The sequence below is a fragment of the Leguminivora glycinivorella genome, chromosome Z (genome assembly GCF_023078275.1).
Source record: "Leguminivora glycinivorella isolate SPB_JAAS2020 chromosome Z, LegGlyc_1.1, whole genome shotgun sequence".
In the NCBI taxonomy this organism is placed as follows: Eukaryota; Metazoa; Arthropoda; class Insecta; order Lepidoptera; family Tortricidae; genus Leguminivora; species Leguminivora glycinivorella.
The window spans coordinates 20465239-20479932 of record NC_062998.1 but is presented as its reverse complement, the minus strand read 5'-3'; the positions used below and the strand labels follow the sequence as shown (position 1 = coordinate 20479932).

The 14694-nt window shown below is 38.9% G+C and overlaps 1 protein-coding gene across 1 annotated transcript in view; it reads left to right on the top strand.

Moving 5' to 3' along the window:
• The first annotated feature begins 17 nt into the window (after positions 1-17).
• The window catches only part of LOC125241828 (transient receptor potential cation channel subfamily V member 5), a 30476-nt gene continuing 15799 nt past the window's right edge, over positions 18-14694 (top strand). The window contains exons 1-5 of the mRNA XM_048150473.1: positions 18-21; positions 785-963; positions 10698-10826; positions 11136-11274; positions 12695-12884. Of these exons, the coding sequence (XP_048006430.1) occupies positions 18-21; positions 785-963; positions 10698-10826; positions 11136-11274; positions 12695-12884 (641 nt within the window). The remainder of the gene's footprint in view (positions 22-784; positions 964-10697; positions 10827-11135; positions 11275-12694; positions 12885-14694) is intronic.

The window sequence follows — 14694 nt, the reverse complement described above, 5'->3', positions numbered from 1 at the left end:
TCGCTACATACGTCATAATGGGTAATACTGAAAGTAATGTAACAAGTGGTGTCAAGAAACAAGCTGGCACTTGTACACAAAAAATATATAAGCTGGTTGATGTTAAGGGTGAGTACAGTTTTTCGTTGTTTGTATTTAAAAGTAAAACTTGGTAAAACCATAAAATTTTGGCCCGGGTTCCTAATACATAGTTCTAAAATACCTACCAAAGATTTCAAAAGTAAGGACTGAACGTTCTCGTTTCAAGCGCCTTGGTTAGAGCGTTAGACCGTTTTCACATTATCCGATCCGATATCGGATGTCGGAAGGATTTCGACAGAAAAAATCCAAGATGGCGCCTGTAATGTATGGGATATCGGTCCGACATCCGATATCGGATCGGATAATGTGAAAACGGCCTTACATTACAATGTCATTCATTAATGAAATAGCATCACCCGCGTTATTGTAGTCGCATCAAACTGAAACTGCACGCTTGGCTTGCATTCATGCTCCGCGGTTCCAGCAACAGTGGCACAATCTTTGTTGCTCATATCATCATCATCATCATCATCATCATGTCAGCCCTTTATCGCCCACTGTTGAGCATAGGCCTCTCTTCTAGTACGAAGTGGATTGCGTAGCGAGATTTCCTATCTAATCGACCACTTCTCGTCAACTCGTCATGCTAATATCACTTCAGCAGGGCTAAGATGGTCGGCTGTCACCATGTCTGTCACGTTCTAACAAGTATATAAGTGCGAAAGTGAGGCATGATAAAAACATGAGCATGATACGGGCACAGGTGGCGGGCTGCTGGTGGACATGATGAAGCGGGCCGTGCAGAACAAGCAGTACGCGGAGATCGACCACGCCATCAAGACCAAGGTGGAGCCCTTCCTGTACAACCGGGGCAAGGGCCGCTACATCCCCGTCTCGCACGTCGTGCTGCTGCGCAACAAGGAGCGGCCCCGCCACAAGCTGGTGGGTTTATACTTTACCCTACATCATCATGCTCCTTGCGTTATCCCGGCATTCGCCGCGGCTCATGGGAGCCTGGGGTCCGCATAGGCTAGTTTCCTACTAGTCAAATCAGCTTTTTAAGAACTGTCAAAACGATTTGCTAATATGGAATTACTATGAAATACCGAGGAGTGACGTCACGGTCAATTTATTTACTTTATATATTTCTCTTATTATCTTATTAAATACAAAATAATGATTAAACATAACTACCAAGTAGCTGTCCATATTTTTTTTCTAATTATGTGGTGTTTTGTTTTGTGCACTGCATAAAATATTTTATTTGAAGTATAGCAAACTAGCCTATTGACAACTACTTTACAGTTTACAGTACATATGGCGTTATATTACCGCACTCGTTAGGTAATGAGCTCATTAACACGTTCACTGCGAAACAGGTCATTCTGACCCTGTTCTGGACTTCCCCCTGGTGCGGCGACAGAAATGCGCAACTTTACCCTAGTGCGAAGCCCATATCATTGTGATATTTTACTATTTTTATATAGTCAAGTATACGTTTATATTTGTCATTTTACACTCTATTTAACAGCATATAAATTAATAAACAGGTCACATATGTCCTGTTCGCACCAGTCTTAAACTTTTGTTATTCAGTGCGGAACAGGGCTTATAATGACCTGTTACGCACGACCTTGTGTGTGACTAGTGCAAAATGCATTAGTGTTGTTACCATATTATCAATCCACACGTTATTTTGTGGTGAAAAAATGTGTTTCGATCACAGAACTAGATTTAGATAGAAGAAACAAGTTCATCTATTTGTATAGGGGCCGAGCGTGTCAGATTTTGTACTGAAGTTGTTACTTGCCTGTGATTTTAAATATGTCTCAGGCCTCTAAGTGTTCATAATTTTTGTGTTGTTGTAATTAAATATCTCGTAACGAGGCATTTTTAATGTTTTTGTTGACTTCAACTTACAAAATCTGACGCACGAAAGCTGCAAGCTGCGATTAAAGACGGACAACTCAGTGGATTTCACTGAGTTCATTTGACACGCTAAGTAGATACGTTTGCTTGACCTATGGTATATATGACATCTGTGGTTTCGATTGTTTTAAATGAAATTCGTTAAATACAATATAACGCTTTTATACGCAAAACGATTACAATTTTGCTAAATATTATTACGTAAAAATATATTGTAAAAAGTTTAAATTGCTTGATGCAAAATATTTACTAGTTTCTAAAAATCGTTTTTTAAATAATGTTAAGAGCAAAGTTAAAAGTTTTGGTTGTATATAAAAATCTGGTTACATTAAAGGTAAAGAAAGTAAGAATTGGATCGATATATTAGTTCGTTTATTTTCCTCATCACTACTAAATCATCGACATTTTTACCTGTGTCCGTTCTGGCTGTGCGGTACAAGTCAATTTTGACCTGTTAATTAATTTGTCTATAAAATCTAAACGAACAGTCATCAACTTCGGCGAAGACAGCATTGTGTAGACTAGTTATTAGACTAAACATTGTTTCAATAAAATTTAATAAATGTGTATCTGGTAAAGGTATTTTAGGTAAAATATGAAACCCCCTTACAAGCTGTAATTGACTTGTACCGCACAGAGAGAAAGCTCAATACAGGACTCTCATGGGTTGTAACGCACTGAGAGCGAGTTCACAAAATCCGGCTCCGCAGTGAACGTGTTAAAACGTTGTACGATACATGTGCGAATAAGTAATTCGCAACACGTGTCGATTTAAAATACTCTGCGTTCGTGTTTTAATTTATCGCCACTCGTTTCGATGTTCTTATTTCAGTGGTCCAGTGACACTGATTTATCGCACTTGTAAGTATCAGTTGTATCGTAATGTACTATTTGGCAATTTGGGTAAGGAGGGCGCTGATTGTCACAAATACCTACTCGTAGGTAGGGCTGCCATCTCGAATTTTGTCAAACCCGGACAAAGATTTAAAAAACCCGGACATTTGGCGTAATCGCATCTTTTCACCGGACGAGTCCGAAAATAATATTTTTAAAACACAGGACCTTTAATTTTCATTCATTTTTAGAAAAAGCTCAAATTTTCCATGTCAAAACTATTTTTTATAATTTTTTTTTGAAGAAAAAATAATAATTTCGAAGGAAAATTAAAAAATACGGCCCCCTACGCCCCTCTATCTCCGAAGTTTGCCAACGAAAAATTGTGCAAACTTTACGAAACATTGGCTTCATGCTAAATATTACAAGAAAAATAAAATCGTGTCTGTATCTTGGAAACATTTTTTTTAACTGACCATTCAGGATGTATATCGTATTACACGAGATTTTGCGTAAAACATAATCTTTCAAATAAAGTAAAAACTGACGAAATCGGTTAATATTATAAAGAAATTATCCCTGAAATACTATACTACACAGGTCACGCAAAATACTTGGCGAATTCACCGAGAGATGATGGCGCTATATACAATACCTAATGCCCATTAGTATACCTATACTTCTTAATATTGTCTTCGGTTACCGCGATAGTTACTCATGAAATAAACGACTTGACAAGAAGTACATAGGTATGAAATAAAACTATGGAAACGGATTAAATCGAATCCGATTCGCACTTGGCCGGTTTTTTATTGTGTAAACAGACATTAACTAATGTCAGTCAACTTAAATTCGCTGATAAATTTATTTAAGTATTTACATGAAAAGTGTCCGGGTTTTCGCCTCCAAACTAGGACAAATCCGGGGAAACCCGGACGGATGGCAGCCCTACTCGTAGGTAATCATACGGAATGAAACACATACCTACATATCATATATACTATGTACAAGTCGAACAATAATGCTAGCGGCCGTTGGAAGTTTGACTCAATAAGATCTAACTTACAAGGAAAGGTACCCAACTGTCCGGCTATTTTTTTTAGCTCCCAAACTCAACATGTCCGAGAAGTTAATCCTTGAAAGTACTGAAAAGTGGCCAAACCCTCTAATTTATATAGAGAAACTACCTAGCTTTTCGAAAATTGCGGAATGCTTCATACAAACTTCCACCCCCCATTTTAGGGAAGTGGGAGGTTAGAAACAGACAAAAAGTAGCCTATGTCACTCTCCACCTCTTCAACTATCTCCTCCTAAAAATCATGTCAATTCGTCGCTCCGTTTTGCCGTGAAAGATGGACAAACAAACAGACACGCACACTTTCCCATTTATAATATTAGTATGGATTTTGTTCAAGCAAATTGATAATTAATTACTTGTCTCGTTTTAAGTTGGAGAACACATCGTTCCTAAACATGTTATAAGTAACTTATGACACAGTATAATAAGGAGTACTATCGTACAGTATGGCCACTCCCGCTTCCCGCTGAAAGTGCTGCCCACCCCCTCTCACAGTTACCGCCTGTCAAAAACGCGAACAGTCGACCTGTCATATCTCACCCCATTCTCACCCATACTGTAAGCATAGTACGCGTTTAACTACACGAGCATAGAATGTGTGCTAGGAACGCGCCTCTTTCATATATTTGATCGCCAGTGTCCGAGGTGTGCTTATGATGTGGATGAAGATACAAACCTATGTGTTTGCGTTTGGCCTGTGCCTGTGATGTTACGTTAGATTTGCTGTTGTCAGCTTCATTACTATCTGGACGAATCAACTTTTGAACTCACAGTTTTGCGAGTATTTTGCGTACCATTGTCCCTGGATTTGCCAACAATTTGGACTGCTATTGTAATACGTATTTTTAGGGTTCCGTACCAAAAAGGTACAACAGGAACCCTTATGGTGCGACTCTGTCCGTCTGTCTGTCCGTCTGTCACATTGTTAATTTTTTATTTGTTGTTTACAAGGTTTAATAGTTGGGTTTGCAGTGTTTCAATCTTAACCGTAACTGAAACCTGGAAAATAAAAGTACGAATTTCTTAAAAAACAATATTTCACAACGAAGTTTAAAAGTTGTGGACCTATTTGGATTGATAAAACGATTTACATATTTTATGGCTTCGTTACTGAATTTTGCAATACGGGAGGAATGAAATAAAAATATATACTTACGTATAGCGTCATTATATCCTACAAACGAGTACAGCATTACCCACCTAAAAGTGGATGTATTGTGGAGTTTTAAATCTATACCTAGGTATCTTTCTTCTTTGTTTGCTATCTAGTGAGAAAAAACCGGCCAAGTGCGAGTCGGACTCGCCCACCAAGGGTTCCGTACCTACAAAACTTTTACGTTACTCACATAATTCTAAAGACTGGGCTAGGCTAGAAGTATAGGTTCTCTAATGAGCATAATTGTGTTTAGCGCCACCTCTCGACGAATTCGCGAACTAATTAGCACAGCTTGCGTGAGGTCTTTTATAATGTTAACCAAATTCAACATTTTTTTTTTATTTTAAAGTAGGTGTTTTATGTAAAATTTCGTAGCTATAAATTTCAACACCCTTATTCATAAACGTACACTAAAGTATCCAGCCGATAAAGTTCGTTTGTCCCTTTCTATCACACCAATACGTCGGAAAGGGACAAACGAAATTTATCGGCTTGATAACTTAGTGTACGTTTATGAATAACGGGGTAAGTAAGTATGGTAAACATCAGAAAGGGTGAGTAAAACCATCTGAAAGGTTCTAAGTTTTACTTAAAGGTTTTTTTAATCTAATCCAAATTTGGTTATGGTAGCTGAAAAAGTATACAGAATAGTATAACGCAAGTTTCTAGCGGGAAATTACTAAATAAATATTATTTAGTAAATACATTATCTATTGTTGTATTTAGGATTTACCGAACCAACGTCGGTGTAAGTCCAAAGAGAACAATATTTATTAACATTTCGCTATTACCAATTGGCAGCTGGGATTTTTCAAGAGATTTTGGCGAACTTCGGTATTTTACAGTAACATAATAAACTTACCCAAAAAATTAATAGTTGATAACTGATGCAACTAGCTCAGTAAAATTATTTTTTATCATGATTAACGGATTATCGATTAACTTTAACTTCCGTTAAATTTGTTGAAATGTATCGCTTTAACGATTAACGAAGTTAACTTTTATAGTAACGGATTAGCGATTATCGAAGTTAACTATTTGATTAACGGTGCCCAGCTATGAGTATAATTAATACACTTAATTGTTAAAATGTAATGTATACGGATTAATGAATTTAATATAGATAAGTAATTATTGATATATGGCAAAACGAAGGAAATTGTTTACACCTCCGCAAATAAGTATCTAATGATAATTTTTAATTTACCATGTTACTTCACGTACTAAATAAGTACCTAGTTATTTTAAAAACCCTAAAAATGTCTATTGAGTTTCTGCCACAGACCACCATGTGGTTTCTGCATATATTGCAGAGACATTGCAGAGAGCGCACGCGGACACCGGCGCGGCGCCAGTGGACGCGTCTGTGTGCGTGAGCTAGGTATGCATACAACTACAACTGCTGTAGGCACCGCCCCCCTCAGTAGATCGATGCGATAACATCGATTTAAACTTCCCTAGCCTCGTGGCGCCCACCATACAAAATTTTTACACCTATACGCAGATGACGTTCAACTATATTATGCAGCCCGTCCAAGTCAGTTCGATGAGGCACTACAAAAAATAAGTACAGACCTGGAAAATATCTCCACTTGGGCAGATAATAACGGATTACTGTTGAACCCACTTAAATCAAAGTTTATGATACTCGGATCCAAAGTACAACTCTCTAGGATTTTATGTAATGAACCTAAAATTTTTATAAGGGGTTCACTGATCGAACGCGTAGACGAGGCTAGAAACTTGGGATTAGTCATTGACAACCAGCTGAGGTTTGAGAAGCATATAGGAGAATTAGTGAAGTCGTGTTTTTTTCGTCTTAAGGTCTTATACCAAGTACGATACCTCTTAAATGAGGAAATTCGTAAGTTGTTGTGCGAATCGCTGGTACTCTCTAAGTTAAATTATGCAGACATTGTGTACGGGCCACGACTATTGGAAAAAACTCGTCGTCTTATCCAAAGAGTCCAAAATGCCTGTTTCCGTTTTTGTAGCTCAATACCACCGAGAACACACATTACACCATACCTTAACAAAGCATCCATATTAAACATGTCCTCACGGAGGCACTTACATCTAGCTAGTCTCTTATTTGGCGTTTTGAATGACAAAAAGCCCCATTACTTATTCTCTAAAATACGCATATCCTCTTTCCATGAACGACATGGTACACGGTCTACCAGGCGATGTCTCCTAGAAGCTCACCCTCACAAAACTGTTGCTTTTACAGGCTGTTTCCGGTATCTCGCAACCAGGTGCTGGAACAATATCCCGCCCCCGATTCGTCAAATTAAAACTAAATTTACTTTTAAACGTCATTTTAAAAAATATCTTTTAGAAAAACAAAGTTTGGGTATCCCTTATGGCTACCTGGTTGCAGATTACCGGATTTAGCTTCAGGTTTAGCTCTAGCTGTAGCAATTATTTTACTATCTATCGATCTAACAGATCAAACACACATTTCTTTTCATCATAGCATTCATCTCACTCGTTTCATAGGCAATTATTTATAGATATTTTAGGTATATAATTTCATCTCTTTACAATATTTCTTATTCAATCAATTATGTGTTATCGTGATCTGATCCGGTTCCGGCAGAATATCAGTGCTGCTGCCTCAGGGCGTAGCGTAATACTGAGCCGTGACCCTTTTGTCTTGTTGCGACGCGCACAGTATCATAGTACGCTATTGTAAAAATCTGTGTAATTTCCTGTTTTCCAATTTGCTTATTATGTATTCTAATTCTTTTTTGTAACTTATTTCTTTTGTGTATTCTGTGTGTATTGTGACAAACAAATAAACGTATATCTATCTATCTATCTATCTATCTTTTGCTAGGGAATTTTGATTCTTATTGTACTTGAGATTGAATTCAATTTCAGTTATTCGAAAAATTTTAGAAACAAAAGAAATTATATTTTATTTGTTTACATGAGAGTTAAAATTCCATTGAAACCATTATGTACTTTAGAAAGTACATTCGGCGCCACGAGGCTAGAGTAGATACACTGTCACCTACAGTCCGATCGCTTAGTTGCAAATGTGTGCGTCTAGTTGACAAACGAAAACTTCGCAATGTAGTAAAAACTACTTTCATTTTTTTACAAAAACAACGTTATTTCAAATGCAAGCCATTGGCGTGCACACTTACGCCGTGTCTTGCGTGGGCGACGGTCGCGCGACCGTCGCCGTCACGTCTTATCGCATCGTCTACTTCCATATCGATAAGGTTTGATTTCGTATGCGTCGCATCGCCGTCGCGCGACCGTCGCCCACGCAAGCCATCGGCTTATCAGTCGCGGTCGTCAGACGCGTCCCATAATTTGTTTCAAGCTTTATACACAAGTTTTCCTTTCGATAGCAATAGCTAACGTAACGCTTGGCTTGAGTAATAAAAACTGTATAGTTAAATTAATAAAATATGTATAAGTAGGATATTGAAATCTTCTTTCTTCGTTGAGCCATCACAGCTAACTTTAACTTACAAACGGTCTTAAGCACCTACACTTTTGAAGGCGCTTAAGTCATTTATGCTAATAAAAAAAAACCGGCCAAGAGCGTGTCGGGCCACGCTCAGTGTAGGGTTCCGTAGTTTTCCGTATTTTTCTCAAAAACTACTGAACCTATCAAGTTCAAAACAATTTTCCTAGAAAGTCTTTATAAAGTTCTACTTTTGTGATTTTTTTCATATTTTTTAAACATATGGTTCAAAAGTTAGAGGGGGGACGCACTTTTTTTCCTTTAGGAGCGATTATTTCCGAAAATATAAATATTATCAAAAAACGATCTTAGCAAACCCTTATTCATTTTTAAATACCTATCCAACAATATATCACACGTTAGGGTTGGAATGAAAAAAATTTCAGCCCCCACTTTACATGTAGGGGGGTACCCTAATAAAACATTTTTGTCTATTTTTTATTTTTGCACTTTGTCGGCGTGATTCATATACATATTGGTACCAAATTTCAGCTTTCTAGTGCTAACGGTTACTGAGATTATCCGCGGACGGACGGACGGACGGACGGACGGACGGACGGACGGACGGACGGACGGACGGACGGACGGACAGACAGACATGGCGAAACTATAAGGGTTCCTAGTTGACTACGGAACCCTAAAAACCACAACGTTCTATGAACATTGGTCAAGTGCGAGTCGGTTTTCGACTTTTCCATACAAAGAATTCATGAGCGCCTGAACGACTATAATGGCAAAGTTAACGTTTCGCACTTTTAAGACTTTACGTATATATCTCGGAAACGATAAGAGATAGAGCAAAATGGACTTCAGATTTGGGCTTTCGGTGGCACAAATTCTATGTTTTCGTCAACAGACACCTTTTTTTGGACCGATTTGAATAAAATTTTGCTCAGTCAATTTATAAACGGTCTTAAGCGCCTCCTTTTTAGTAGGAACTTAAGTCATTTTGTACAAATGAAAAAAAAATTGAACAAGTTCTAAAAAGAAAAAGACAGAAATGAATTTCTTTATACCTGTCCAACTCGCTTACACAATTTTAAGACGTTTAGTAACTACTTGCAGCGGCAGTGAGTGAAATTCGTAATCTGAGTTTTTTTCTCTTAAGTCCGACTTACGCTTGACTGTAGATTTCTAATAGGTTTTCCTGTAATCTACAGGGAGAGGGCTATCTCGTGTATTTTTTTGAAAATTTTACGCTAAGTAGTTTCGGAGATAAGGGGGGGAATGGTAATTTTTTGCTTATTTTCTTAAATTACTTCTAAATTACCAAAACAAAAAATAAAAAAAAAATATATTTCAGATGCTGATAAAATGCTCTTTCATTTGATATGTAACACAATATAGTTTTAATAACTTTGATTTTTAATTTTCAATTTTACCCCCCAAAAGTGACCCCTGTGATTAAATTTCATTTAATTAAATTACATGTCCGTCTTTGGGCCACAGGTTTACATACGTGTGCCAAATTTCAAGTAAATCGGTGCAGTAGTTTCGGAGAAATCGGCTGTGACAGAGGGACAGACAGACACGCGAGTGATCCTATAAGGGTTCCGTTTTTCCTCTTTGAGGTACGGAACCCTAAAAATGAAAACATTAACAATATACATAATTATTATATCTGATATAGATATCATTTTCCATCCTCGATCGTTGGTTCGTTTATTTACTCTCTCTATCGCCAGAACAAGCAAATCCATAAGGATATATCATATAATATCTTAAACAACGACAAGAACAAGATTTCGCGGCCTTCCGTTTGTGCAAGTGTCTAGGCATGTCACTGTCATTCATATGTGAGAGAGAAAAAACATATCTTCTCGCTCTCACGTATGTAATTCTTTATCTGTGCAATGTACCTACCACCAATGGACTAATAGGGTGGCGCCATCTGTCATAACACTCATAACCTTCGAGTGATATCGGTATTATTCACGGAGACGCGCGCCTTGATTTATAAAATCATGTTATTAAAGGTTACAATTGACAAATGTGCGCGTCACTGTACAAGACACGAACTCTACAGTGTACAGTTGAGTTCACATGTAAACATCTTCTCAAACCAACATGCCAAGAATATATTTAGTACATGCACGTCTCTAAAATCATGACGATAAGGTCGTGTACCTGTAATATATTTGGAATGTTGGTTTGATTACATATGTGACCTTGACTGTAAATTTGTGTTGGATTGGCAGCTGCCGCCGCTGCGCGGCATGGAGAACCCGGACGAGGAGTTCGACATCGAGAAGGACTGGCCGCATGTCACGCAGGAGGAGTACGACGCCAACCCCTCCAACTACCGCGAGCTCTGCTGGGACCTCAAGGCAAGTTCTGACTCATTTTATTAGCCTCGGAATTTGGCAAGGCTATGCACGTGTATATTTGTGTTGGACTGCTAACTGCCACCCCTGCACGGATGAGGTGGTCTACCATCGAGATGACGCGCAGGAGGAGTACGACGCCAACCCCTCCAACTACCGCGAGCTCAGTTTGGACCTTGGGACCTCAAAGTAAGTTTCTGAATCATAAATAGAGGTATCACCTTCGAGTTTTTGATCAGGCTCATCTGGGAAACCCAAACATTTTCGATGATCCACATCACGCCCAATATTAATTGAGCAATGTTACCGTAGGAACGTGGCGCCGTGGGCGAGACGATCCTGCACCTGTGCCTGCTGAACGCCACGTCGCTGCTGGCCGACCTGGCCAAGCGACTGCTGCGCTTCTATCCCAAGCTCATCAACGACGTGTACATGAGCGACGAGTACTACGGTAAGATAAACGCGGCCAGTAGGCAGACGAATGACGATCCTGCACCTGTGCCTGCTGAACGCCATCCTCCCTTCTGGCCGACGAACTTCCTAAATTAATACAAACAAATCAAATATTTATTTCTTTCCCATGTTAGATAGAGAAAAGTATTCATTATCACATTTAAGTATCACACAAAGTATCATCTTGTAAACATCGAAACATTCGAAAAAACATTACTGTTTTTAAGCTTTTGTTTTTACAATTCATACGTATAAATTACAATGAATAAAAACACCTTTTCTCAAACATGCAATGAAATATTGTCTTTACGTTCCTTAAAATGGGCTGGGAAGTTTCGCTTTTTGGGCGCAACAACTCGAGAGGACTGTAAAGGGATTTCATATTATTTTTCAGGCCTAGGCCTGCAAAGTAACTTTTTTTTATAAAATATTGTCCTTTAGAGCATTTTTTTTTATTTCATTGTATGTTTGAGAAAAGCACTATACATGCCTCGGCGTGAAAACGGATTCCCGGCCTCGTATCCCTATCCGGCCTCGCTCGCACGCTCGCTCGGCCGTATATACCCACTTGGCCGGAAATCCTCATTTTCCCGGCCTCTGATGTAATGTACTATTACACTAAATATGAAAGCATTTAATATGTTAAATAGATAAGCTATTATAGCGACTGATTATACGTTCATAAACCTAATATTTTTTTTTTATAATAATGCAATTAAGAAAATAGTGTAATTAAAATAAATACTGCGGCATTTTCGCCCTTCGCCGCGGTCTAGCCGCGGCGGTCTACGCCAAAGCCCTCATTTGATAGAGCACCTGATAGATTCCGCGCAAAATTAAACACCCTTTTACTTATATAATAACTTCCTCTCACTTGGTAAGGCTTCTATCACGGATTCCAATCAAACGTAAGTAACAACGTAATATGCTACTTCAATTTAAGCTTATTTTTCCATACCAGACAGGGATAATGAGATTATTTTTCTACTTGTGTAAGGTGTCCCCCAATATTTATTATATTTACTTCTTGTGCTTTTGCCTGACATGCAGTTGTAGGTGGTAGATGATTAGAATCTTTTTGAATGTTCACACTGCATTTTGAATATTGACTAGGTACATACAATACATACATACATACAATCACGCCTATATCCCATAAAGGGGTAGGCAGAACACATGAAACCACTAAAGCTTCAGTGACACTCTTGGCAAATAAGGGGTTGAAAGAAAACGAAACTATGACATTGCAGTGACAGGTTGCCAGCCTCTCGCCTACGCCACAATTTAACCCATATCCCATAGTCGCCTTCTACGACACCCACGGGAAGAAAGGGGGTGGTGAAATTCTTAACCCGTCACCACACAGGTATTGATTAGGTATACTTTGAAAACCCGTTTTTAAAATACCTCTGTCACAGGCGAGAGCGTGCTCCACATGACGATCACGAACGAGGACCCGACGATGGTGAAGTTCTTCCTGGACGCGGGCGCCGACTACCACGAGCGCTGCTACGGCAACTTCATGTGCCCCGAGGACCAGAAGGCCTCGCGCTTCGACTCGCAGGACCACGAGTGGGTCAACGTGCAGTACAACACCAACTACGACGGGTGAGGGTCGGAGCCTCTGTCATGGACTATGTTAACTCTGTCACAGGCGAGAGCGAGGACCAGAAGGCCTCGCGCTCCGACTCGCAGGACCACGAGTGGGTCAACGTGCAGTACAACACCAACTACGACGGGTGAGGGTTGGAGCCTCTGTCATGGACTATGTTAACTCTGTCACAGGCGAGAGCGAGGACCAGAAGGCCTCGCGCTGCGACTCGCAGGACCACGAGTGGGTCAACGTGCAGTACAACACCAACTACGACGGGTGAGGGTTGGAGCCTCTGTCATGGACTATGTTAACTCTGTCACAGGCGAGAGCGAGGACCAGAAGGCCTCGCGCTCCGACTCGCAGGACCACGAGTGGGTCAACGTGCAATACAACACCAACTACGACGGGTGAGGGTGAGGAGGAGGTGACGTAACTCGTGTCGATTTAAAACACTCCCTTCGGTCGTGTTTTAATTTATCGCCGCTCGTTTCGAACTTCCTTTTTTACGCACTTGTATCGTAATTGACAACATTTCATATTTTCGACTACTACTTTTTATTTTTTGGTTTGAAAGAAATCAATATTTAAAGATACACGTATTTTTTTATTTTTCCCAAAAACTGCTGTTTTAATGCGAAAATCCCTTTTTATTACTACTTCGAACAGAAAGAGCGTAAGTTACAAACGTCAAGACACAGCGTTCTGACGTCACATGTGTTGTTTCATACACCCAAGAAAACGACAAAATCATTCCAAAAAAAAAGTTTTAACAGTCAGCTTAAACAGATCGCAATGTTTTCCTGTCAAGTGACACTGTCAACAAATATAAGCTATGGAATGTAGAAGTATAAGGAGATAAATCTGTCAAAGTAGAACAGTCGAAAATGACGTGTCAAACCCTTGTGTGCCTGCAATTGCAGCGCCACCTGGTTTTATATCTGCACTTCTGAAACTTAAAACTTCCGCTCCTTACCTATAATCGCCATACTACTAGCGATGATAAGTGTCACAGTCAAACTCAAGTGACATCCCAACCGGAAGATTTTTTTGGTTGTAGTGGCAGCTCTGAATAGTCTGACTCAGCTACGTAACGTCACTTCCCCTTTTAACTATTTTTAAGATTTTTTTACTAAAAATAAGGAAAAAAAATATTAAAAAATATATTTTTGTGATCTACAGGCGTATATCTCGAAATGGTTTTCGATTTAGGGACATTGAAAATTTTGAAATGTTGTCAATTTACTATTGAATATGTTTGTCAGTAACAGAAAAACAAACGTCTATTAAAATAATTGTATTAAAATGATTAGGTACATACCTACACTAATGTGCAACTGAGAGTGTTTAGTATGAAATGAGTAATTGCATTTTTTTTGCAACGTATATAACTATGTAAGTCATTGTGCTGAATTAACAATATGCCTAATTCAAGTTCAAGGATTAATAATAATATTTACTTATGTAAGTAATAATAATTGTTTAGTTGTGCTTTTTACGCAAATATTTTAAAATTCCGTTGAATATACGTGCGCACGTGCTGTTAGGTACATATTCTCGGCTCGAACTTTAAAACTTTTCGTATATCGCTTATACGATAATGGTATAATGGCATTTAATTATATAAAGTATCAAGCAGAAACGTCACCATTGTCAACAATGACGCAATGATGCCCTGCCATAGATAGTAGACAAGTTTTAAGTTTATTACGAATAAATATTTTGATTGATTGATTGATTGAAACGTGAGCGAGCGAGAGAGTGCGACGCTAATACACATACTCGCTACGCTTGCGGTTCAATATCTTCATCTTTCGCTTGCTCGGG